At 50.6% G+C, this 25,119-nt stretch overlaps 1 protein-coding gene across 6 annotated transcripts; it reads left to right on the top strand.

Moving 5' to 3' along the window:
• CDIP1 (cell death inducing p53 target 1) lies at positions 1-25,119 on the top strand. 6 transcript variants are annotated; one of them, XM_037029953.1, is made up of 7 exons: positions 313-439; positions 21,026-21,106; positions 21,649-21,750; positions 21,892-22,047; positions 22,871-23,144; positions 23,261-23,391; positions 24,223-25,119. In XM_037029953.1, exons 3-6 carry the CDS (start codon positions 21,666-21,668, stop codon positions 23,370-23,372), a joined length of 627 nt encoding a protein of 208 aa, XP_036885848.1. In that variant the 5' UTR covers positions 313-439; positions 21,026-21,106; positions 21,649-21,665; the 3' UTR covers positions 23,373-23,391; positions 24,223-25,119. The 6 variants fall into 6 exon arrangements, with proteins under 6 accessions (XP_036885845.1, XP_036885846.1, XP_036885848.1 ...); XM_037029950.1 differs by lacking the exon at positions 313-439 and adding an exon at positions 1-103 and having other exon boundaries at positions 23,261-25,119; XM_037029948.1 differs by having other exon boundaries at positions 23,261-25,119.

Raw genomic sequence — 25,119 nt, 5'->3', positions numbered from 1 at the left:
GGCCCTGTTTCAAAGCCTGCCTGCCCTAGGACGGACAGCGCGCCGACGACCTGCGGAGGTCGTAGTTACTGCTGCTGCGGCTGCTGCACGAGCCGGGGAGACGGTGAGTCAACTGAGCCCTTGGAGTCGGCCTCTCCCAGACCCCCCCGCGAGCAGGACTGAGCGCTCCTGCCCCTCGTGGGGAGGGGATGACCTAGGACCACCGACCCCCTTGCCGCCCCCGCCCGCGGCGCTCGCGCAGTGCATGGTGGACACTGTAGTCCCCATGGTGCGCAGATTGCGTTTGGGGTGCACGGATGGACTATATCTCCCAGAGACCTTTAGGCGGGTGGTGGGCGGTGTGCGCGTAAGCCCCGCGGGGCTTGAGGTCTAGTCCTCTGAGTTGTTGGACCCCGGCCCCTGTTGGCTTTCCTCGGACTTGAGTGCTCGTGGTCTTGAGGTAAAGGGACAGAGGGGTCGGCGCAGTGTGTCCGTCGCCTTTTCCCAGGACGCTGATGCGATCCAGAGAGGTCCTTGGGGTTTTGACGTACTGTTGCTGGGCTGGCCGGCCACCCGCGGAGCTGCAGTGACTGCCGGGCCTGGGTGGGCGGAGGGACTCCGTGCCGCGGGGGGCTGCCGGCCCCTGCTCCCGGCTTATCACAGTTCCCACATCCTGTTGTAAGGCTGGCTGAGGAAACACCATGGTCGGTTTTCCGCTGTTTTCTCAAGGAAAGGGGATTGTGAGGAGAGCTTTGGCGATGAAGAAGTTCTTGCTGAGCTCCTCGGTGACCCCACTGTCTGCTGCGATCTCCTGGACCAGGTTGGGAGGCAGTGGCTTGGCCTGGCTTTGGGCTCAGTTTCATTGCCATCCATGATCTTGGTTGAACTCACGCGTCATGTGAGCCTGGGTTTGGGGACTTAACTCGTTTACGGTTGTGTGTGTGTGTGTTTTTCTGTTTTTCTTTAAATGTTCCCAGGAGGCCTCTCAACAGGTGTCAGGTAAGGAGCAAGCAGCTGTAAGTTTCTCTAAGAGTGGGCCGAAGATCTCTGCATCGGAATCACTGAGGCCCTCGGTAAAAAGGCCAATTCCTGGGGCCTCCTCCTAGAGGTTATGGGATGTGGTCCAGGACTCGCTGTTTAATAAGCTCCCCAGGCACACCTGAGGCTGAGGACCTCTATCCTGGAGTGAGGAGGATGGAGAACCCGGGGTATAGCATTTATGCCAATTTTGTTTGTATTCTGTGGCATGCCACTGGGCAAGGCAGGGCAGTGCCAAGACAAGTGTGTATTGGTATTTTGTTTCTTCCCTCAAGGCTAACCTAAGAGTCAGGTGGGAGAGATAGGCCAGCTCTGCCTTGTTCTCTGCCCATGAAAAATTTCTAACATATAGAAAAGTTGAAGAAATTTTACAGTGAATACCTGTAGAACACCATCTAGAATGTGTAACATTTTACCATATTTTATCATAAATCTAACCAACAGCTCATCTTATTTTTTTATGTGTGCTAAAGTTGCAAACATCAGTCTAGTTCCCTCCTAAATAATTAATCATGCTTATAACTGAGTAGAGTTTAGAATAATTCTTGCTTTTTTTTTAACTAACAGAAGCCCTGGGTATTTGAAAATTTGTCTTCCATGCCTGAGGAGCTGGAGGTTTTTCCATGGACTGGGCCTTGGGAACCCAGAAAAGAGCTTTACATGGTCTCTTAAAAAGATTTTGAAACAGTGGTTTTAAATCACCCGAAGAGCAGAAACGTGGATTGTGTGGCGCAGAATAATCAGGAACCAAAGTTGTTTTGAGGGGAAGCTAATGGAATGTGCCCTGATGGCCAGGTTGCCCCAGCAGATCACATTGGCAATAATTGATTTCTGTCATTAGTTTGCATCCCCTGTTTCTGCTCTGTACACTATAAGCTTGCCTGGTTTGAAAGCAAGAAAGCTGCTGGTTTTGAAAGCTGCTGGTTTCGTATGTTTTTTTAAAGCTCTAGGGGAACAGAGCTGCAGAGCCCAGTGGCTGAATTTTAAGTCCCTTGGATCCAGGTACTTTGTTCTCTGGCCACACACTATCCCCTAACCAGGGCTGTCCAACCTTCTGGCGTCTCTGGGCTACCCATTAAATGTATTGCAACACATAATCACAAAAAAAAAATCTCATAATATTTTAAGTAAATTTACGATTTTGTGTTGAGCCTCATTCACAGCCATCCTGGGCTGCACGTGACCCATGGGCTGTGGGTTGGACACCCTTGCACTTTTTTTCAGTTGTCTTATAGGGACAGAAGGGACAGGTCCTGTGAAAATACATCTCCACTTTCAAAAACACGTATTTTACTCATAGAGAACACAGAGAAGTGTGGCAGTTAAAGTTAGGGCATCTTATATTGATGTTTCTGTCCTTATGTGGAGGAGGGAATCTTGCTGGTGGGAAGCAGTGGGAATTCCTACAGAAAAATGTTGGTCCTTAGTGGAAGGAGACAGGAGAGCCAGGCCAGCAGTGGTGGTGTGAGCTTTACTGTGCCCCATGAGGGGACTTGAAAATGGGAGTGCACAGAATGGAAGTGTGCTTATATCCAGGATCCCAGAAGAGGCTGCTGTGTCCTCTCTGCACAATCAGGATTCTCCCAGAGTGTCTCTGGGAAGGCAGCCCCCTGCACTGCAGTTTAGTGCTGCGGAGGAAAGGGGTTGCTAGGCGGGGGCTTTGAGCAGAACCGCTCCCTGAGAGGGCCAACCACCGAGGGATGTGCAGGTCTGGTCACTCCTGAGCCTGCAGGCCTCCCCCCACCTACTGCTACTCTGGGAATCAGCAGGCTCTCGTGATAATGGTGGGATCCTGGGACCAGAACTGCCCAGAGTCAGCAGACCCCTCTGGAGGCTTTTCTGTTACTTCCAAGCTGTGATACAGGCATTTGCCTTCCCAGAGCCTCACTTTACCACACCTGTGATAGGTGAAAAGCAACAACTGAGGCAGGTGAAGACCTGTACTCCCGGTGTGGGCTGCAAAGACTAGGGTTCCCTAACTTCACACAAAGTACGAAACCGTCAGTGCAGGGTAAGGAAGTCCAGGGGCATTCTGGTGCTTTCCATGAAAGCAGTTATGATGTGTTTCCAGAAGACATTTCCCATCACCTTTCTGGTGCACCTAGTCTGTAGGTGCTATGAGCCCTTGTGTGGTCTGTCCACTGGGAGATCCTATGCCATCTATTTTTACCACAAGGAGGTGTCATGAGGGTCCAGTAAGAACTGTGAACATGCCAGACACATAATGTGTTCAGTAAGTCTGAATTCAGCTCTGAATTCAGCTCTATGCCAGTGTCTGCATTTTTCCTTCAAGGAAAAATAGAGGCCAGGGAAGGTGGAAGGCAGTAGTTTAAAAGCATGGATGAGTTTTCGTGGGTGAGGTCTGAGGAGAATCCTAACCCCTTATTATTCAGGAAGAAGGGAAATATGGTTATCATAGTGTTAATTAGCAGTAGCCTTACAATTTACGAGTTGAGAAAACAGCAAGGAATGAAGTTTCATTTGCAGTGTGTGCCCATTGCCTGTGCTGCGCACCCCCTGGCAGTGCTGTCCCGTGTTGTCATCATAGCAGCCCTGGGAGGTAGCACCTGCACCAGAGCTACTGAGTGACTTGCCCAAGGCTGCTGAACAATGGGGGACAGGGCTTCAGACCCAGCACTCCCAAAACAAGGGGGAGGGGCCAAGGAAAATGTGGGCTTTCCCAGCCCCAGCATGAAAACTCCCTGGAGTTGACCATGACTCAAGAAAGGATTTGGGTTTTTTCCCCCTCCTGTCTGAATTTTTGGCCATGAACAAAAGCACTTTCATCAAGAAGTGTGGACTGCACAGGGCTGTGCTCTGGCCCAGTAGGTTAGGAATAGTAGGGTGGGAAACCCAGTTAATTTAATGCCAAACCTCATGGATTTGCTTATTTAGCAAAGCTGTGCCATGTGCTCATACAAATGGGAGAGTCCTAGTGTCTGGTTGGGGAGAGGAGTGAAGGTCAAACGATCCCCTGGCGGGGAATTTCAGGAAAGGGTCGGGTTTTCTGGAAAGAGGCTGGGAGACTGGGAGACTGAGAGAAGGATCTGTGGAGGGATCCGTTGGTGGGGGCGGGGTGGATTTGGGGAAGGGCAGATTACCGTTTGGGGAGGCTGTCATGCGGTGTGTCAGAGATCTGGAACACAGGGCCAAGTCCAGACATCTCCTTGAACCTGACCAGTAGATGAGGTAATGGGTCTGAGAGCTTTCTGAGCATTAGCAATACTTGCTGACAGGTCAAGGATTAATGTGCAGAGAAAAGTCTGGACGGCCACTCAGGCATCCACCTTGGTGGTTGGGGTCCTGCTGACTGAAACAGGGCCCACAAGATGGGGAAGAGAGCTCCTGCCCGGGAGCACCAGCCAGGCTGTGGAGGGACTGGCCCCAAAGACTATTGCTGCCCTCGCAAGCTGCCAGTCTGCCTGGAGAGGCTGAGCCCTTGACCGCAATTTTCTCTGTCCCCCCTTTTCTTAGTGACTCTGTTGGCCCAGACAAGGAACCTCTGTCCACCTTCCTGCAGAGCCTTAAGCAGGGCCCGCCCAATTCCCTGAGGCCTCCTCAGTGCCCCACACACAGACCACCCCTTGTCTCACTGGGAGCACCTGCCATCACGAATTCTCCTTTGGGTTTTGCTGAGTACCTTTTGTAAGTTCCTCTCAAGTGTGAGCTGGCTTCCCAGCTCAATTTGCAGCAACCTGAGAGTTGGAACCACAGGTGATTGACTTCTATGGAATGGCTGAATGACAGAGTCAGGAATCTTACGTTTTTCCAAGTAGGTAGTTACTTGAAAGAAAAGAGAAATAAACTGGGCAGTGGTGCTCTGCTGAATAAAACTGGTTCATCTTAGAACTAGAATTCTGTGCTGCTCCAGGCGGAAGGCCTCACGTGGTCATTTGACTATGTGACCATCACTTGTCACTTGGCCATTACCCCCTCCGCCTTATGCTGTGTTGCTTGAGACTTAGGCCACAGTGTTTGTTCCATGTAGACAGCTCAGGTTACACATATGTTTACCTGCTTTGCCTGGGGAGCATGGAGGCCGCACTGTGGACCATTTCCCCCAAGTGTAGTCCAGTCAAACTGGCCAAGAAGAAGCTGTGCCTGCTGTAGGTGGGCCAAGCACTGCAGGTTTCCCCACCTCCAGCAGCCACCTATTGATATCAGGACTTTTGGGGACCCACATTAGCACACCAGGCATAGTACAGGAAGTGGAGAGCCATGGGACAACCTGATTTTCAGGCCCTTACCTCACTAGGAGGGAAGGTGGGCGTCCTTCAGTAGCTGAGGACCTGGCCCATCTCCCCATGCCACCCCCTAAGTCCCTCTGCCCTTAGCTCCTCACACTCTCCTGGCACCCAGTCTGCCCAGCCCCTGGGCTGTGTGTGTGGGCACACTCCAGACCTCTATGCTTAGCCCCTCTGCCTAGACATTTCCACAGCTGTGCACAGGGCTTGCTCCTTACTTGTCTGATCTTTGCCCAAATGCTCCCTGCTCAGAGAAATCCTCCCTGCTTAAAACAGAAGGCCTCAGCACTCCTTTTCCTGCTCTTCATTCCTCCATGGCAGCAAATGTCACTGCCTGCTGTACCATTTTACAGCCCCTCGCCCACCCCCAGCATGAGTTCCATTAAAGCAGATGGTGAAGTGCTGAGTTGTAGGGCCCGTGGTCTGTTTGTGATCTGTCACTCCAAGTGCAGAAATACAGTTCTGAATACAGGGTTGAATTCCCAAATGAACATTCATCGGTTAGGTTCTAGTCAGTCGGCCCTACTCTGTATAGTCCTTGAGTGGCCCGTGAGCTCAGAGGCACTGACATGTTCCCTGAGGAGACAGCACACGTACTCCTGAGTTCCGTTCCCCTTCACCAAGATGAAAGCAGGGGACAGGTCATTTCAGTGTTTTGTCTTTTTGTTCTGTGTATGTGAAATCCGCGCAAACTCCCATGATGGAATTTCACCCTGCAAAGCACTGCGTTGGGAGTGTAAAATCCTGTTCAAGCATATTTTGAAAAACATGTTGGTGAATGCGTGAAAAAAAGAGGGCAAAGGTAGGTGTAGTGGAAGGGACGTTGGGCGTGAGTCAGAGCACGTCTTGCAGCCAACGAGCAGCCAGTGGGTGCTTGGTGGAGATAACCCACTGTTATCTCCAGCACTGTACCTGGTCCTGCCTTTGGAGGGTGCTTAGTCAGTGCTGGAAGACTGAATGAATGTCAGATAGGACTTAGGACTTTGTGATTTTTTCATGAAGTTTCCAGACTGAGGAGTGGTCTCCTGATGTATGTGAGTCATAGAGCAGTATACACACAGCTAAAAATAAGGCAGTCTAGGATACAGCGTGAGCTCTGGCGTTTCCAAGGAGAAGATCCAAAATAGTTCTTTAATTTTGACTTGCAGGAGTAAACTCTTCAGGTCAGATGTCCATTTAGAGTGATGTAAAGTTAGTTTCACTTTCATATACTATTTCATGTAATGTAGATTTCCCCCTATTCCCTCACCTTTGGGACTTTATGTCCTTGTCACAGTTGCCAGCCCTACGTGATCATCAGTGCAGGTTGGCTGAACACCCCCCGCCACTGGGACCCATTCGCTGGACTGTTCTGTTTTTCTCAGGTTTTTTTCATTGGTTCTGTCACACAACTTCTTACTATGTGCCCCTTAAAAGGGTGTTTTTGGCAACATACAACCATTGTAATAATGGGGTCTCATGCCAAATTCCATGTTTTGCCGTGTATACTGCACACCCACATTTTATGTGTGCATTATACACGGGATTATTATACCCATGGTACGTAATCATTGTACACGTGTATAATGCACACCTGTATTTTTTCCTCAAAAAATTTGTGCATAAAGTGTGCATTATACACGGCAAAATACAATAATTACTTACCTGTGACATGTCTACTGCTTTTTCGCTTTTTTGTTTGGACTAATGCTATCCAGGTGGCCTCTGGAATCATGCCACACTGGTGCTAAGGTTACTACAACTAGTGTTGTTCACCCATCAGTACTTTGTTTAGAAGAATTGAGATTGTCCTGTAATGTTAGAAAATGAAATGATGCAGAGACACAGCCCGCAATGTTTTGAGGGAAAACGAGGGAGGCTCCAGTAGATGTTCAGGTAGATACAGCAGCTTTGAGCATGTGAAAGCAGAAAGGCAAAGCCAGTTTCTTGGGAACATAGAGGTTTGCTCTCCTTCAAGGCCTGGGGGAACTTGGGCAAGACCTGGCTACAGGCCAAGCTCCTCCCCTGGGCAAGTGAGGCCCGCAGGCATTTGTGTCTGAAATAAGACGCTTGCAGCTGGGTGGTAGGGACAGTGTAGTGGCCACGTGGCTTGGCTGCACTTAAAGGCCTTGAGCCTTTTCCTGAGTCTCAATGGTGTGTCTTGGTCTCAGATAACTGATTAAAATAGAGTCAGTCCAAAGACTGTTTTGTGTCCACTTCACAAAGGCAGAGGTAAGGAATTACTCTTTTCAGGGTTCCATTTTGATTGTCTCTGAGTGAGGCTTGTTTAGACTCATTGNGTTTGCTCTCCTTCAAGGCCTGGGGGAACTTGGGCAAGACCTGGCTGCAGGCCAAGCTCCTCCCCTGGGCAAGTGAGGCCAGCAGGCATTTGTGTCTGAAATAAGACGCTTGCAGCTGGGTGGTAGGGACAGTGTAGTGGCCACGTGGCTTGGCTGCACTTAAAGGCCTCGAGCCTTTTCCTGAGTCTCAATGGTGTGTCTTGGTCTCAGATAACTGATTAAAATAGAGTCAGTCCAAAGACTGTTTTGTGTCCACTTCACAAAGGCAGAGGTAAGGAATTACTCTTTTCAGGGTTCCATTTTGATTGTCTCTGAGTGAGGCTTGTTTAGACTCATTGCATTTCTAAAATTAGTCTGCATTTTAGTTACCAAGTCCTGCCTGTCCAACAGGCACAGACGACTTGTTTATTCATAGGTGGGTTCAGCTGTGTCTGTTTCACCATCCTCTGCTCTTTGTTCTCTTCTGTCTGTACTTATGTGCCAACAGCAGAATGCAGAACCCAGCTCTGGGTCCTGCCCTGCCGAGAAGGCAGCCCTGAGGGCTGGAGAAGAAGGCTGGGTAGCAAGTCAGAGGCCTGGGCTGGCCTCCCGGCCCAGGCTCCAGCTCGTGGCCTCGGCAATCCCTGCAGCCTCATCAGTGTCCGTTTGATTGTGTCTTTGGGGATTTTCTTACCTGCCCTCGTCTGTCAGTTTTTGACCCGTTAGCTTTCCAGGTAAGGTCTCGAGGCTAGAACTACCTTAGATGGCATTTACATCTCAATGACAGGTCTAAACCCTCAGTTTTACTGGAACCCCAGAAGGGGACCTGGATAAGAGAACTGACTCATGCTACCAGACTCCTGTGAGAGCGGTAGAAAAACCATAACACCATCCAGTGAGAGAGGAAAGCAAGCAGACAGCCCAGCGCTCCTTGGAGCATTTCTCTTCCTACTGGCAAAACTAGATTGCAGTCAGTCACCTCTCTGGACTGAGGAGGAGTTCTCATTTATACACTTAGCACAATTATAGTGTCCGTTTTGAGGAAGGAACATCAAAGGAACTGCTTATACAAGAAAAATTAGAAACTATACATAAATACCAAATTTCTGTATGTGTATTTATGTATAAACAAGTCATCTAAAATCCCACTACCCAGAGAAATCACTGTCACTTAACACTTGGTCCGTAATATACAGATGATGGTGTGTAATACACAGATGACCCTTGAACAGTGCAGGGGTTCGGGGCACCAGCCCCCACACATGTCATCATAAATCCATGTATAACTTTTGACTCCCCCTGAAACTTGACTAACAGCCTACTGTTGACCAGAAGGTTTACAGATAGTGTGAGCAGTCAACATATTCTGTATGTTTAATATACTGTATTCTTACAATAAGTAATCTAGGAAAAAACTGTTAGACTCACAAGGAAGAAAACACACAGTTATGGTGTTTATCAAAAAAAATCTGCAACGGGGACACTCGCAGTTCACGCCTGTGGTCATGGGTCACCTGTGCGTGTGAGTGCGCACTTTGAGAGCAGAGCTGCACCACATATGCCACTTTTGTGTTCCTCTGTCACTCAGCGCTGTGTCAGGACCATCTTCCTGTCAGTAAAATAGACCTGTGTTATTTTTACAGGGGGGAGCACAGTTGCATTGTCTAGGTAAACCAGATGGCTAACCAGTCCCTTTGCTTGAACATTGAAACATTGACACCTGAAAACATTCTTCCATGTGAATCTTTGCTCACGTGTTCATCTCTAGGACAAGTCCCTGGAAATGGTAATGAGCCAGAAAAGAATGTGGCAAAACTGTCCTCAGAAACGTCATGCCCCCCCCCCGCCCCCCGCTCTGCTGTGGCCCATGTGCTGGTGATGCTCTGTCAGGGGAAGTCAGTGGCTGGCCAAGGCTTTGACAGAAATTCCTTGCGATGTGAGTCGTGCGGTTATTATTGTCATCATCACGGTGCCTAGAAATTATGATGCCTTTTAGTTTACAACCATTCTTTGAGTCCTGTCTGCTTTTGATTTCACTTCTAATTAAGAGCGATCCATGTAGTCTGTTCTTTTTCCTTGTGTGCCCACTTTCCCATGCTCTGCTTGTGTCTCCATAAATACAAGTGATGCAAACAAGTATTTGTGTTTACTGAACACGGTGGCATGCTTTGAGCTGTGTGCTCTTCGTACACAGCCTCATGTGTGCCTCATCACAACTCTGCAGGTCAGGGCTGTTGCTGCTCTTTCACAGATGAGAGCACAGATTCCGGACAGGTAGCCTGGTGGCTGGCATGGGACCTAGTTCTAGTGGGGAGGATTCTGCCCTCCCAGCTTAGCCTGTGACCTCAGGGCTCAAGCCTGGCTTAGGCTGATGCATTAGCTCCGCTGAGTTGTGATACTTACTGATTGGGGAGGACCTGCAGGGCTGGGCGGGAGGAGAACAAACATGGGAAAACAAGATCTGCTTTCTGGTCCTTTTCATGTCTTGTTTTGAAGTATTAAGAATTCCCAAGGCGTCAGAGGCACCTATGTTCAAGTGTAAAAGTAAATGGTTCACAGCCACCCACAAGTGATGCTGTCTCAGAGAGGGATTGTCTTTCTCATCCTGCTTCCGTCGGGGAGGACAGTGGAAGATGGACTGTGTTCAGGATTTCCCAGTCCTGCTGGTGCTAGGATTCGGCAGCCCCAGGGCCTGCTCAGCAAGCCAGTGGCCTCTGAGGGAGGTGGTATGAGCTAGAGAAAGCCAAGCCCGTAATGGGAGCTTTTCAGTTACAGAGCACTTGTTTATAGACTGTTTCCTGTCCCCTCGTCGCCTGCTGGTCTCGTTAACTCTGCCTTCTCCTCCCAGCTTGGTTGGAGATGTGCCCTGACTTTCACATGCGATCTGATCTTTCACTAGACTGTTTCTGTATACCCCTCACTGGTCTCACTTTGCAAGTAAGTTTTGGGTTTTTGGTGTGATTGTAACACCTGTCTCCCCCACTTGATTGTATGCTTCTGGAAGGCAGGGACTGTGCCTCTTACTCCCTGCCTCTTCCCCAGCTTGTATTCTGCACAGTGGGTGCTACAGATTATCTTCATGAGCAGACGGATGGTTATTCCCGGAGACAGCACTGTCCGTCTTCCGAGGGCCTCTGTTATCTGTTAAGTGGCCACTACACAGACTGCTCTTCAGCCCCAACTGGGGGATGTGAGGGGATAGGACAGGATGTGGTATTGCCCAGCAGCCATTCCTGGCAAATAAGTGCCTTGTTCTAAGGGTACCTCATGCTGCATGGTTCTTCATGGCTTCTCCACATCCAGGTGTCAATTCTCACACAGCCTCCAAGGTGGTCACTCGGGGTGTGGATGACAAAGTCACACCTGGGCCAGGCCTCCCAGGAAAGGGCAAGTCCCACTTGGACCTGCGCACTTCACAGAGGCGGGTGCGCTCTCCTTACCCCATCCTGTGTGTGGCCCTGGAGATCCCTGGAACCTAGCAGGGTGTGTGGTTTCCCTCTGAGCCTTTGCTCCTCCCGCAGCAGTGGGCACTTCTGTTAAGCAGATGGAAGCTGCCTTTCAGTTTTCCCAGCAAAACCCAAAGCCCTGCTCTTGGCCAGATGCCTGAAACCTGCCTCCTGGGGACAGAGGAGCCCCTCCGAGGCCAGCTGGCATCCTGGTGCCATGGCTGCAGGGAGGGTGAGCCCCTCTGGGGAGGGGTAGGAACAGGCCAGTCCAGCCCTGGGAAATACAGCTGCTGCCAGCCAGCATCTCAGGTGGGTGCCCAGGGTCCGTGAGCAGAGCACGTCGCTGATCATGGATATCCAAGGCAGCCAACCGAGAGGAGTGATGGCCCTGTAGGAGCATTGCTGTTGTCTCTTCCTTTCCAAAAGTCTCGGGAGCAGAGCCTCCACTTGGCTGTGCTGCACATGAACTCTGCTTGGCTGGCTGAGCAGGCTGGGTTTGATTACAGGTCCCCCAGGATCCTGTGTGGAGCACACGCCAGGATCCCTGCTGTTGTGGGAACAGAAACTGCCCTGGCAGAGGCTCTAGTGCCTGTTTTGTTTTCTTTCCTGTTGGAGCCCTTCGCCATGAATGACAGTGAAAGTGGGTGCTGTTTATTCAGTATTCTTGTGTGCTAGGTCCTGAGCTGCTGTGGGCATTTCGCTTACACTGTTTATTGTAAACCTTGCTCCAATCCTGAGAGGTAAATGGAATGACCTCATTTACAAATGAGGAAACTGAGGCTCACTGAGGGCACACAGCTAGGAAGTAAGGGGGGGAGCTTTGTCTCAACTAATCTGATGCTTCCTTTAAAGCCTTGCACGTTGAAGCAGGCATCCCTGGGGTGGGGCCTTGGTGCCACAGCAGCAAACCCAGGGACTCACCAGGACAGTGCCCTCAGTCTCAGGGCGGTTCCTCTGCCTGCAGGAGCTCCCCTGTGTTCTGTGGGGGTTCGTTCCTCCAGCACAGCATTTCTTTAAAGGTGAGATGCAGTCTCCTGGAGCTTTCCTGAGACCTTTGGTTGCTGAAGGTCAGAACTGTTGTATTTCTATAAACATTGAGGTGATACCGTTCTGTTGACCTTTTTCATTGTGTCGGTGTTCGTGTGGATGTACAAAAGCGGTGGGGAGTGAAAGCACCGCTGAGCCCCACCCAAGGCAGGGGCACTAAACTCCACTAGTCACTGTAGCTGTGTTCACCACATGCGTACGCACACATGTGCCTGTTTCGTCTCAGAAAAACACAGTAACAGTCTTTAGCTTTATTGAATCTTGACCCTTGAGTGCACATTTTTTAATCTGTGCGATGAAATATGAAGCCCACAGAAAGCATACATGTGAAGTATGACAGCTGCCTCCGGGAAAAGCACAGGTGCAGTCTGAGTTGCAAGCTGATGGACTAGCTTTTTTGCCGCACTCCGTATCTGCCGTCACTCAGACTTAGGGAGTGAGCAGACATTTTCTTGAAAACAAATGAAGTGAACCTGCTGCTTCAAGGAAAACAACTCACCTTTGTTGTTGTTTTTTTATGTTGGCCAGTGATAGATTTGTTATTTCTATTTGTTGCCAGTGATAAAATGTGAGCTTTCAAGTAAAAATTCATTAGAATTGTGGTAAACTTGTATCTGTCATTGTGAGCCTGAGAGCTTCCTGCTACCCTCTTCCCTGAGCACGGTGGTGATGCCGACAACGCGAGTTTTCGAAGGGGATGTTGCATAATAAGATGTGTCGGCGTGGCTGATGTGCATAATTTGGGCTCGTAATTATGAACTAATATTTTCCAGTGACCCATGCATGCTGTTACAGAATCATGCGTGTGTAAAATGTCCATTGCAGTGCAAGGTAGACCAATGAGTTATAATGCAACAGCATTATGGGTTCCATATTGCAACCTTTAAGAAACTAGCACTTGTCAAATTTGGGTTTAGTGTTGAAGAATGTCTGCAGTTATCTGGAGAGACTGTTCAGACACTCCTCCATTTCCAACTGCTTCTCTGGGGAGGCTGGGTTTTCCTGAGGTACTACAGCCAAAACCACGCATCACAGCAGATCGGGTAGAGCAAGAGCCATGCGGGTCCAGCTCTCTTCTCTGAAGCCAGACATTTAAAAGGTCTGCAGAAATGTGAAAAAAGGCCAGTCTTACCACTAAATTTGTTGCAGAAAATAGTTATTTAAAAGTTATTTCTGTTAACATGTAATGAGTTTATTATTTTTAATGAATTAATAAATACTTTTTAAAATTCCTCATTTTTGACTTTTAATATGGTAAATACTGATAGATAAAACCCACAGGACAAATCCTTTTTGGATTCCTCAGTATTCGAGTACGAAGAGGGTCCTAAGACCGAAAGGTTTCAGAACCACTGCTGTAGCAGAGCTGGAGGGAAACTACGTTAGGAGATCTGCCTCCTTGGCGCGTAAGTGCCCAGTCCTGTGGAGACTGGTCTCGGTGTCAGACTGCCTCTCCCCACCCTCTCAGACTGACCCTTCCTCCAGAAGGGGGTGTTGGTGCCTTTCCTTGACAGGTCCTGTCAGGGGTGAAAAGAGTTGGGGGGCCAGGGTTGGCACCCCCATGGCAGTGTTTACACTGCAGGATTGTTTGCAGCAGTGGCTGTAGCCAGGGAGGAGCATATCCTGCTGGCAAGGGCTCAAGCCCTCCCAGCTCCCACTGGGAGCCTGCCTGGGCTGCCTCAGGCTGCCGTTTGGCCTGGCTTTGGCCCTGGATCAACACCAGTGTTCTCTGTAGTGAGCGATGAATAGTTGGGAGCAGAGCAGAATGCCAGAGGCGTTTCCCAGGGCCCAGAGGTGTCTCCCAGGGCCCAGAGGTCTTGTGCTTTGCCCTTCCCTCTGGGAAATGGGGGGACCCAGAGGAGAAAGCAGCTAAAATCAGGCACCAGAAGGTGCAGACTCTGTCCCTCCTCATGTCACCAGGAATCAAAGCTGCCCTTCACTGACCTACCCTACAATTGTACTCTTTTTAAGTTTTTGTTTTTAATTATGCAGATAATACACAAATACCTTCTTGTTAAAAAAATAAAAGCCTGCTGCTCTTGACTGTGCCTGTCAAGCGTCAATCCCAGACGCGGAGATTTCAGCCTGGAGTGTTCCTTCACCATCTCTTTGGTTTCTGTCCATGCATGCACAAAGAGAACTGTCTAGACTTCGGTGGGTTTGGGGTTTTTTTGAGACAAAATTATAATTCACAACCATACAATTCACCCTTTCAGCGTGCACTCACAGTTCAGTGGCTTTAATGTCACAGAGTTGGGCAGCCATCACCACTGTCTAATTCAAGGGCATTTTCATCACCCTTGTAGATGAGCGTTTTCACAGTAAAGCATTCTTCTCCCCTGCACAGCAAGTCTGCCAGGTACTGGGCACGTGTCGTCATCACTGCTCTGCAGGCAACTAGCCAGAAGGCAGGGGTTCTAGTCCCAGGTCCCTAGGAAGACTGAGGCTCAGGGAGGATCCATGACTCACCCAATTCAAGGCCAGGGCTACTGACTACAGAGTTCCACGCTCTCCGTGCTCCCCCCGTTTTCCCATTAACTGGTGGACTGACAGATCCTTGCTGCTCTGTGAATGGGAGAGGGGGTGGGGTCTTGGGTTCTTGGCCATCCTGGCACCCCATTGGAAGACTACATCCTTTCCTTGAAGCTGCCACTTTCCTCAGTGACTGCCTAGAGTACTGTGTTGGATAAAAGACAGGGCCTGGGATTGGGGTTGAGGTGGGGGGTAATGAAGCAGTTTTGGTTGGTTTCATGGCCCCATACCTTAAAATCCACAGCACGAGTCTCAGAACATCACTTTCATCCTCACACCTCAGAAAAACCCGCACCAGGTCCCTCCCAGCTCACCTGGAAGAAATTCAGCCGCTGGTCTGTGTATGTGAGGACTGATGAGTCTGTGAGACGTGGCTGATGGAGCTGTATGAAGATGCCAGAGAAGGAGGGGCTAAAGCTGGGCTTCTAACATTGGGGTGCAGAGCAGTGGCTGCTGGGGTGGGGTGGGGGTGGCTTTGCAGAAAGTGCCTGGCCCTGTGCCTGCTAGAGCTGTCCTGCCATCATGCCTCCACCGCCGACCCCCAGTGCCTGGCCTTGGGAAGGTGAGGTGAGACTGCAGTGGGAGTGGGCAGGCAGTGGGTCAGTAAACAGACATGGAGATAGACTTCACTTGATTTAGGGTAATTAGAATAATCCCTTCCTACGTAAAAGCACAGTGGGTGCTAGGCTTGAATTTGGTTGTGGGTGCACAGAACAGATTGAGCCTCAAAGGGCACATACAAGCCCGTCCCCTCCTCCCTCCTCTATAACGGATTCAGAGACCACTCATGGCCTCCGTCTCCTAGACACATCACCCCCTTCTCCCTTGGGTCTCACCTAAGTCTCTCCCCCAGCTCCCCTGGGCCTCAACCTATGGCCCCTTTCCTTCTAAAAGTTACCTTGCTGACCCCTTCAAGGACACAGACCTGTGATATGAATGAGTAAACAGCATGGGAAAGCTGCAGGCTCACAGCACGCACTTGGGGCCCCACAGTGCCTTCTAACTCATCAGCCACTCACCCCGGGCTGCCCCCCTGCTCTGGACTGTTCCTTCTAGGTGAGGCTTCGGCTTGAAAATGCAGTTGAGGGGACATCAGTCGTCTTTGTTGGATCCTCAAAGCCCCAGTAGCCCAGCCTCTGCCTTACCCACATTTCTGAAGCAGCTCCGTTTCCCAAGGGCCAGTGGCCTCTCAAGTAGGAGCCACTGGGGCTGTGGCAGCGTATCACGTGTTTCAGTGTTAAGTGGGAAATTTCCCAGCACCCCCAGAACTGGGCCTGAAAACAGGTAAATAGAAATTGAAGGTTCACAGGAATTCCTGTGAATTTAGATGAAAACATCTAAAATTTTGACTTGCAAGGCCACGTGACCCAGGACATGTAACTGAGCTGGGTTGACTTTCTCTGAAATGGAGGTGCCGAAGAGCTGACGTAGGCTGGTCTGACTGAATTCACACTGGTTCCGTGTCACAGCCACAGCTAGGGCCCAAGGGATGCTAACCGCATTCTGGTGGTGGTGAAAGATGACCCTCTAGGCACCGCCTCAGCGATGTCTCTTGGACTTCTGCAATCTTGCAGGGCTTGGGCAAGAAGTGTGTTCTTGGAACATGCTGTCCTCAGCCTGTTTTGGGTGCAATTCTTGCTGTACTTTGGTGGGCCTCAGGCAGGTGTGTGGTGCTGTTACACAGGGACTTCAGGTAAGACTTTCCTGACTTAATGTGCTTCGGCTCTCTGAGAACACGTCTGCCCCAGTGCTCATGGGTGAGCCAAGAGGAGCCAGGTGCTCATCAGACCTGAGGCGGGTGCAGTCTGAGCACCACGGTGCCTTCTCTGTGCCCTCACAGCTGTGCGTTGGCTGGTCAGCTGCTGAGCGATCAACTGGATCTCTAGCTCTGTTCTGAATTTTTTGCACTTTATTATTTTGATTGAGTAATACCTTTGTGTCTACAAGATCCAGAGGGTGTAAAGGTTGTACTGTGTAAAGTCTTTTGGGCCGCCGGAGGAGCTCCTGTCTGTTTAACGATAAGCTTGGGAAGGTTTTCAGACAGTTCCCCATTTCTTCACAATTCACAGTTACAAGATCTAAATGGGAGGCTAAGAGGCCTGCCTTAGGTTTCAGGGGCTATAAGTTGACTTCATCGAACTCCCAGGACCCCAGGCCTGGCTGTCCTCTGCTGGCAACTGCAAACTCACGGGTCTCATGGCCCCTTCCTCAGCCTCTCATCACCCACACTCTGGCACCGGCCCAGCAGTGAAGTTGCAGGGGCTGAGACCTCAGTGGCGCGTATGTGTTTGTAGCTCCATTTGTGCAGTATGTGTTTTTATTAGAAAACTGTTTGGCTATTAGACATGTGACTTTTTAAAAATACCGCATTTCTGTAGTTTTTATTACACCTTAGACAATAGAGGTTTGTTTAGTTGTGTTTTAAGATTTTATTTTTAGAGAGGGGGGGAAAGGGAGGGAAAAAGAGAAGAAAAGAAACATCAGTGTGTGAGCGAACCATCGATTGGTTGCCTCTTGTATGCCCCCCAGCCGGGGAGCGGGTCCACAACCCAGACAACCTTTCCTGACTGGGAATCGAACGGGTGATCTTCCAGTTTGTGGGAAGACTAACCAACTGAGCATTTGGTTTTATATTGGAAGGCAGGTGGTAGGAAAACTGGGGTTTGAATTCTGGAGATCTCCATGAGCCATTTTTCAGAAACTGTTCTCCTTCATATTTAAGGGTCCCACCCGTAGGCTCTGCCGCGGTTCAGAAAGGTAGCTGGGGTGAGTGTGGGTGTGGGGCGGGGAGCAGAGAGAGGAGGAGCAGGGTCCTGCTCCTCGGGGAAGGGACAGGAGAAGGGCGTGTGGTCAGTGCCTGGAGTGGAAGCGCCTCCATGTATGTTCTGAGCATCAGTGTGGCCTGCAGCAGTGCCTGCTGTAGGTGCAGAGGACAGCTCAGGGTTGGGTAGACACCAAGGGAGGCCTTTGCCTTGTGAATACCATCATTATGCTGTTGGAATTTCAAAAGTAGAATTCTTGTGTTCTGGAAGATAATAATTAGATCTAGGGATTTTAAAAAAAAGATTTTATTTATTTACTTTTTACAGAGGGGCAGGAAGGGAGAAAGAGAGGAAGAGAAACATCAATGTGCGGTTGCCTCTCATGCGCCCCCTACTGGGGGCCTGGCCCACAACCCAGGCATGGGCTCTAGACTGGAAATCGAACCAGTGACCCTTTGGTTCCCAGGCAGGCATTCAGTCCACTGAGCCACACCAGCCAGGGCAGATGTAGTGATTCTGATGAAAAGGCAGGCCATGCAGGCATCCTCAGAGGTGATGCCTGGTGTGTGTGCATGCATGTGCTCCCTGGGTGTGGAGGGGGTTGGAGGATCCAGGCTGTTTCCTCCCTCCTGTTACCGAAAGGTGCTCCAGTCACTCACCTAGTGCAGTGCAGCTCTTCCTAACCTACTCAGAGCATCCCCAGGGCCTGGCCACTTCCCTGGTGAGCTGGGGCTGCATAGTGGACGGTGGTAAAAGTCTCTTACCTGAATCTCAGCACAGGATCCAACCAGATGAGCCCAACTGTGAGACACTTGCAGAGGTGTCAAACTCATTTTCACCAGGGGCCACATCAGCCTCGCTGTTGCCTTCAGAGGGCCAAAATAATTTTGAGACTGTATAAATGTACCTACTCCTTAACTGTTAAGGAGTCGAAATTACATTTGGCTCTTTGAAGGCAACAGAGAGGCTGATGTGGCCCTGGTGAGAATGAGTTTACCCCTGCACTAGAGGGACATAGGTTGGGAGTTTGTGGCAGGTGCTGGCCCTTGTTCTGACAGACTCGTATATTAACAGACTCTGTATTACAATTTCCTGTAGACACGAGTCAAGCCTCTTAAAGAAAGCTCCTTTCTCTCCCATTAGGATTCCTGAGTGGCTCTCCGCCTGGATGGGGGTACCTTTAGTGGTGTTCTCTCAAGCCTCTGCTGCTGCTCCCTGTTCTTGACCCTGTGCTGCTGGAATTCACCTGCCGCTGGCTGTGGGGGGTAGGAGGGTCACGCAGGGTTCTGGGTTTGCTCTGTCTCTAATATGAATATGCCACGTGACCTCGGACAGGTCCTGTCTCTTCTTGGCCTCCATGTCCTCAAAGGATAATTACAACCAGCAACTCACAACTGCAGGCATATACTTTATATATAAACACTTAGAAGATGTTCTGCTTCATGGTGGCTAAAGAAATAAAAGTAACCAAATGTCATCTTAACATTACAGATTGTGATAGCAATATCCAAAGTTTGCACTGTAAATTGTCATCACCCTTCACAAAAGACATAAAATGTTGATACTCTTTGACCTGATAATCTCACTTCTGGCAAGTTTAGCCCAAGGAAATAATGCAAGAAATGGAAAAGGCATTGGCCAGAGGTGTTCCCTGTCTTTTTTTCTTTTTTAATGAAAATAACAAGTAGCATTCTAAATATCTTAGGGGTCAGTCAGGTAAACAGTGATGGGCCCATGTTAGGGAATATTAAAATCGATAGTCATGGGGTCTTGCAGGATGGAGGACATCCACACGTTAAAAGGGCTGAAACTTGTTTGTTATGACAGCCACTGTATAAACACATAGGTGCCTCTGCATTTCACCAGCAGGGACATGGAGAGAGTCTGGCTGCATTAAGATGATCAAATTGGGCAATTTTGTTTTCCCTCGGTCTTTAAATGTTTTATTGACAAATAATCACATACTGTAGTTTCCCCATGTAAAGTATGTAATCCAGTGATTCTGTTATATTCACAGAATTGTGCAACCATCATGACTCAGTTTTAGGACATTTTCATCACCTCACAAGGAAACTCTGCCCTTGCTGTTCTCTGCCCATCCATCCCTTGGCCCCTGGCAGTCACTCATGCCCTTTTCTGTCTGTATGGATTTCTGTTCTGTATGTTTTATATAAGGAATCATGGCATATGTGGTCCTTTGTGTCTGTCTGCTTTCACTGAGCCTGTTTGCGAGGTTCATCCATGTTGTAGTGTGTGTGTCTTCATTCCTTCTCATAGCCGAATAATATTCCGCTGTGTGGATATATCCAGTTTATTCATCCATTTATCAGTTGATGGTCGTGATGTTTTACACTTCTCAGCTATTATAAATAATGCTGCTGTGAACATTTGCGGACACGTTTTTGTGTGGATCTACCTTGGAATGGAATTGCTGGGTCACACGGTAACTCGTCACGAACTGCCATTCTCTCTGGCAGATGCACTGTTCTCACCGCTGCTCCCCGGCCCCCATCAGCGTGGGGGGTTCCAGTTTCTCTACATAATACTTGCTGTTGTCTTCTTCACTTTAGCCATCCTAGTAGGTGTGAAATGGTGCCTCATGGTGGTTCTGATTTGCATTTATTTCCCTTTTGGCTAACAGTGTTCAGCCTCTTTTCATGTGCTTATTGGGCATTTGTTTATCTTTAGAGAAGTGCCTTCTCAGATCCTTTGCCCATTTTTTAATTGGGTTTTTTTTTGCTAAGAAGTTAGAAGAGTTCTTTATATTTTCTAAATACAGCTCCCTTAGCAAATACATGATTTGTAAAAATGCCCCTCCATTCTGTGGGTTGTCTTTCTACTTTTTGGATGGTGTCCTTTGAAGCACAGTTCTTAATTTTAATGAAATTGAATGTGTTTTGTAGCTTGGACTTGGTCCCTCTGGCCCTGGCACTGATTCATCAGATTGACTGTAGTTTAAATCTAGTGACTCCAGGCTTCCTCTTCCCTGGAGGATTATTTGGGGCCCCCCAGCACTGTGTGGTTCTGAACTGAGCACTGTTCAGGAGGGAGCTGCATCCACTAGGGGAGCCGCTTTCACTGGATCTTCTGTGCCGTATAGAATCTAAACAGGTGCTCAGTGAACAAACATTAGGAAGGAAATGAGGAAAAGTGTTCCGCTTAACTGACCCCATCTTCCTTCCCACCCTGTTCACCTAACAAAACAAAGATATGCAGAGACACTGCCTTGTACAGTTGCCTCTGAGTGCCGCTGCTGGGGGCGCTGGTCTGGGCCCATGGGGAGAGGATGCAGAGGACTGGCCATGGCCCAGGAAAGGGCAGCTGTGAGAAGGGGAAGGGGAACCTGAGGAGTATACAAGGAATAAGGCTCCTGCACAGGTGTCCCCAAGCCAGGTGGGCCAAGTGGCACTGCAGTGCAGGATCTCACACTGGTGGGAAGGGAGAATCCTGTGTGCATGAGGCACTGGTGAGCCATGAGGCCTTCCTTCCTGTGGCTGAGGTCCTTGAGCATAGCGCCCAGTCCTCAGAGGCAAGGGAGTAAACGTATCCAGCTGAGATAGGGGGGATGAGAGGACCAGGTGAGGAGGGACAGTACTATGCTGGGCAGCAAGGGGGAGCCAGACCAATGAGGGAGGGAATCTGGCTTCATGGAAGCCAGGTGTCCAGGTCCAGTCCGGTCCTGTTGCTGAGGGCGCTGCCCTGTTTTCTCCCTGAAACAGCTCCCCAGAGCCTCAGTCCACCCAGGCCGGCACTAGAAGGAGCCTCATCTCTCTACCAACTCTGAGTACCTGGGGTTAGAGGTAAAGTCTCCCAGATCCCCTCCTACAAGGAGGCTGGCACAACACTGAGTGTTAGGGGAAGAGAGGACTAGTGCCTGAACCTCAGTGGAGAGCCCTAGATTAGGTTCCTGATGAGGGCAGGGCTCACCTGACCAGGCTTCTGTCCTTGCCTGGCTGCCCTCACTTATCCTCTTTCACACAGGCAGTGCAGGTGACCACTGAGGTTAGTAGCTTGAGAGATGTGGAGGATGGTGGCCCTGGGCTGGGCACCTGGCGATATGGGGCATCTCAAGGACTAGAGGTAACATGGTAACAGCTTTACTGAGGGGAAGTGGTCCCAGCACATCAGCCCTGCTTTGCCTAGTGTGAAGATTTACAAGGAAGAGTAAAAGGTGACCTGAGCCCCAAAGGCAGGGACACCTGCAGTAGGAGCCACAGGAGGCTGTGTGCTAGGGCTCAGTGAGCACGGCTCTCTGAGGACTGCCACACGCCACGTCACGTATCAGTGCCTACCGGCAGTAGAGGGGGTGGGAGCATAGTTCACTTCTGGGTTTTTCCTCCAGATTCAGAAGCCTCGAAGATGTCTCATGACCCTCCCCCTCCTTATCCTGGAGGCCCCACAGCCCCGCTTCTGGAGGAGAAAAGTGGAGCCCCGCAAACCCCAGGTAGGGTTCTGTGCTCCTGAGTCTCTGTCTGATCCTAGCCCTGTCCCTCGCCCGCTGCTGAAGTTGCTCATGGAAGAGCCCTTCCACTGACAGGGCGGCTGGCGCCCTCTGAGCTTCCTCTCCCTGCTTTTCTCTGTCCAGGCCGAACCTCCCCGGCTGTGATGCAGCCCCCACCAGGCATGTCGCTGCCTCCTGCAGACATCGGCCCCCCACCCTATGAGCCACCAGGTCACCCAGTGCCCCAGCCCGGCTTTATCCCCCCACACGTGAATGCAGATGGTGCCTACATGCCTCCAGGTAAGTTGGGGATTCAGAGGGGAGCTCAGGGGTCTGCCCAGCCCAGTGGGGCTGCTACCCAGCCTTTGCTGGAGGCAGGCTGGTGTTCCGTGGTATTTACTGCTGGGGCAGGGGGACTGATTGTGGGCATGGAAGGTGGACATGAGAAGGTATCCCAGAGCCAGGTGTTACTGTGAAAGCACTGTGGACAGTCCAGAGGAGGCCAGGGCCCTGCCAGGAGGAGGACTGACATGTGGGAAGACGCCTTAGAGAACCGTGGCAGGTGCTGTGGACTCTTGGGTGCCATAGAGGCCACTTCCTGCCAGAGACCTGAGTCCATGGTGGAGGCTTGTTCACCCAGCAGCTCTTCAGAGGGACTGCTTAGGACAGTGAATGGCCCAGGGCTCCTGCACAGGTGTCCCCAAGCCAGGTGGGCCAAGTGGCACTGCAGTGCAGGATCTCACACTGGTGGGAAGGGAGAATCCTGTGTGCATGAGGCACTGGTGAGCCATGAGGCCTTCCTTCCTGTGGCTGAGGTCCTTGAGCATAGCGCCCAGTCCTCAGAGGCAAGGGAGTAAACATATCCAGCTGAGATAGGGGGGAAATGGGGGCCTTCTTCTCAGGTCTCTGCCATGTCTGGCTCGGTCAAGTATCTTCTCTGTTTTGGTCCCCATGGGGCAGGGACCAGGAAGGGCTAGAAGGATGTGGATGGTTACCTTGCCCTGGGCCTGGTCCCCAAAGCCTCAACAATGTCCTGGGTGCTGGGGGCCTTGGGGCTTTGTGCTCACCTCACATGGAGCAGGTGACAAATCAGTGACCTGTCTGCTCTTTTTTGCTGTTCCAGGTTTCTACCCTCCTCCAGGCCCCCATCCACCCATGGGCTACTACCAGCCGGGGCCCTACCCACCAGGGCCCTACCCTGGCCCTGGGGGTCACACAGCCACAGTCCTGGTCCCTTCAGGGGCTGCCACCACGGTGACAGTACTGCAGGGAGAGATCTTTGAGGGCGCACCCGTGCAGACAGTGTGTCCCCATTGCCAGCAGGCCATCACCACCAAGATCTCCTATGAAATTGGCCTGATGAACTTCGTGCTGGGCTTCTTTTGCTGCTTCATGGGGTAGGTGGTGTCGGTGCTTGGGGAGGGGGGCAGTGGGGGCTCTGCCTGCCCACCGTCCAGCTGGAGTAGGTCTGGTGCCCTCGGCATCTTTTCAGGCCTCCCAATCTCTGATTCAGGTGTGACCTGGGCTGCTGCTTGATCCCGTGCCTCATCAACGACTTCAAGGATGTGACACACACGTGCCCCAGTTGCAAAGCCTACATCTACACATACAAGCGCCTGTGCTAACGGAGCTGGACTGGACCCCGTCAGTCTGGCCCCCTGTGCTTTGCTCCCCACACTCAGTGGCTCATGTCCCCAGTCCCACTTGGGGGTGGAAGCTGTTCCACTGCTCCCGTAGAAGTCTTGTCCTCTTTGCCTTGCCCTTCCCTGAGCATCTGACTCTGATGGCAACAGTTCTGTTGGACATAAGGCCAAGGATCAGCGAGTGGCAGGGAGCTGGCACTGAGCGTGTGTGTTGCTGGTTTGCTTGGTGTTTGTGATTAAGAAGATAAACTGGGAAGGGCCTCCCTGCTGGGGTCTCACTCCTCTATTTTTGTATGAGGTACAGGTTTGGTCCTGACCATCCTCAGGACCAAAACCAGCCAGAGCAGTGGCTCATTTTCCAGACCTGGGCCTACAGTTGGACTGTACCCATAGCTAGGTTCTGATCTGTTGGGCTGGAAGTGGGGATGTGAGCCCAAATAGGCAGGGTTGTGTGGCCAAGGTTTGTTTCTGGGTTGCTAGAGTAAGGTGTGATGGGCACAAGCAATGAGACTGGCCCTCAGAATTCTCAGGAACTCAACACCTTGTCTGAGTGCCCAGGAGCCACCTGGAATAAGAGAGAGGTCAGTACAACTGACGTTCATGGGATAAGTCACCAAGGGAATTGCCTCTGGCCCTTGCCCAGCTCCTTTTCTGGCTGTGCCTCTGTGATTGTCTTTACGGGGGCCAAAAGGAATGCCCAGCTGGGACCAGAGATGGCAGATAGGGCCCCTCCCTGTGGGTACATCGAAGATTTACAGTGCTCTCTCTTTGGATCCTCTCGTGAACACTGGGCCCTTCACCCAGGCTGACTCAGTCACTGTTTTTGCTCCAGGCAGTACAGCAGGAACAACTGTAGCACTGGATTGGGGACCAGGAAGGAGCAGCAACCACAAGTGGCGGAAGTACCCTGGGGGATGCTAGTCCTGCCCTGGGCCTGAGGCCATGCTGTCTTTATTTTCTGAATGGTTTGTCTGTGAACTTGCTCCCGTGGACCGCTGTACCCTGCTGCCACCCTTCTCTCCTGGTCTCACACTGCCACTGCATGGCCTTTTGTCACTGTGAATTATGGCCAGTCTGTTTGTAGATTCTCATTAAATTGGTCCTTTCACTCCCCTGCCCTGGGCCTCTGCTCTCTTGCCTGGCTTCCTTCTTTTGCAAGGGAAAGAGGGTGGGGCTACAGGTAGTCTAAGGGCAAGGCATTGGGGGTCGAGTCTTCAAGGTCTCAGTGCTTATGCTATACTGACTGCTCATGAATGACACTGGCACTTAAGTACCTAATGAAACCAAGCTAGAGTTAGTGTGGACAAGTCTTGGCATTCCAGCTATGACTGGGCCAGGGCATGTGTTGGCTCCCTTACTATCTGATACTGGTTTACCCACCTCCACATCACAGCATTCGCCCACGAGAGCTGGAGGCTGGAGCACCCCAGCTCAAGCTCAAGCTCAAGGTCAGGGTCATCCTACCCAGGAAAGAGGTAGCTGTGTTCCTTCACATAAGACAGAGGCACTGGGGCTAAGGCTTTTGGGGGAGGCAGGGCAGCTAGTTGGGCCCCAGGTTTTAGATCAGCTTTGCCCCTACCTTCATCCTAACTGGGGAAGTAGGTAGGCTTGGTCCCAAGTTTAAAATGAAAGTTTCCCCACCGTTTAACCCTTTTGTGAATAAAATGTTTGCAGATCCTCAATATATAAAACAAGTAATAGATTCCTATTAATAAAATATTTAAGTTCA

The sequence above is a fragment of the Sturnira hondurensis genome, unplaced genomic scaffold (genome assembly GCF_014824575.4).
Source record: "Sturnira hondurensis isolate 20B ecotype Veracruz unplaced genomic scaffold, ASM1482457v3 Scaffold0020579, whole genome shotgun sequence".
NCBI lineage: Eukaryota > Metazoa > Chordata > Mammalia > Chiroptera > Phyllostomidae > Sturnira > Sturnira hondurensis.
This window is presented reverse-complemented; position numbering and strand designations above follow the sequence as displayed.

Excerpts from the sequence above, each read along its gene's own strand:
- CDIP1 (XM_037029951.1), top strand. The coding sequence starts at position 21,666 with ATGTCTCATGACCCTCCCCCTCCTTATCCTGGAGGCCCCACAGCCCCG. Across the intron at positions 21,751-21,891 it reads TGGAGCCCCGCAAACCCCAG|GCCGAACCTCCCCGGCTGTG; the intron begins GTAGGGTTCTGT and ends TTCTCTGTCCAG. Across the intron at positions 23,145-23,260 it reads TTCTTTTGCTGCTTCATGGG|GTGTGACCTGGGCTGCTGCT; the intron begins GTAGGTGGTGTC and ends TCTCTGATTCAG.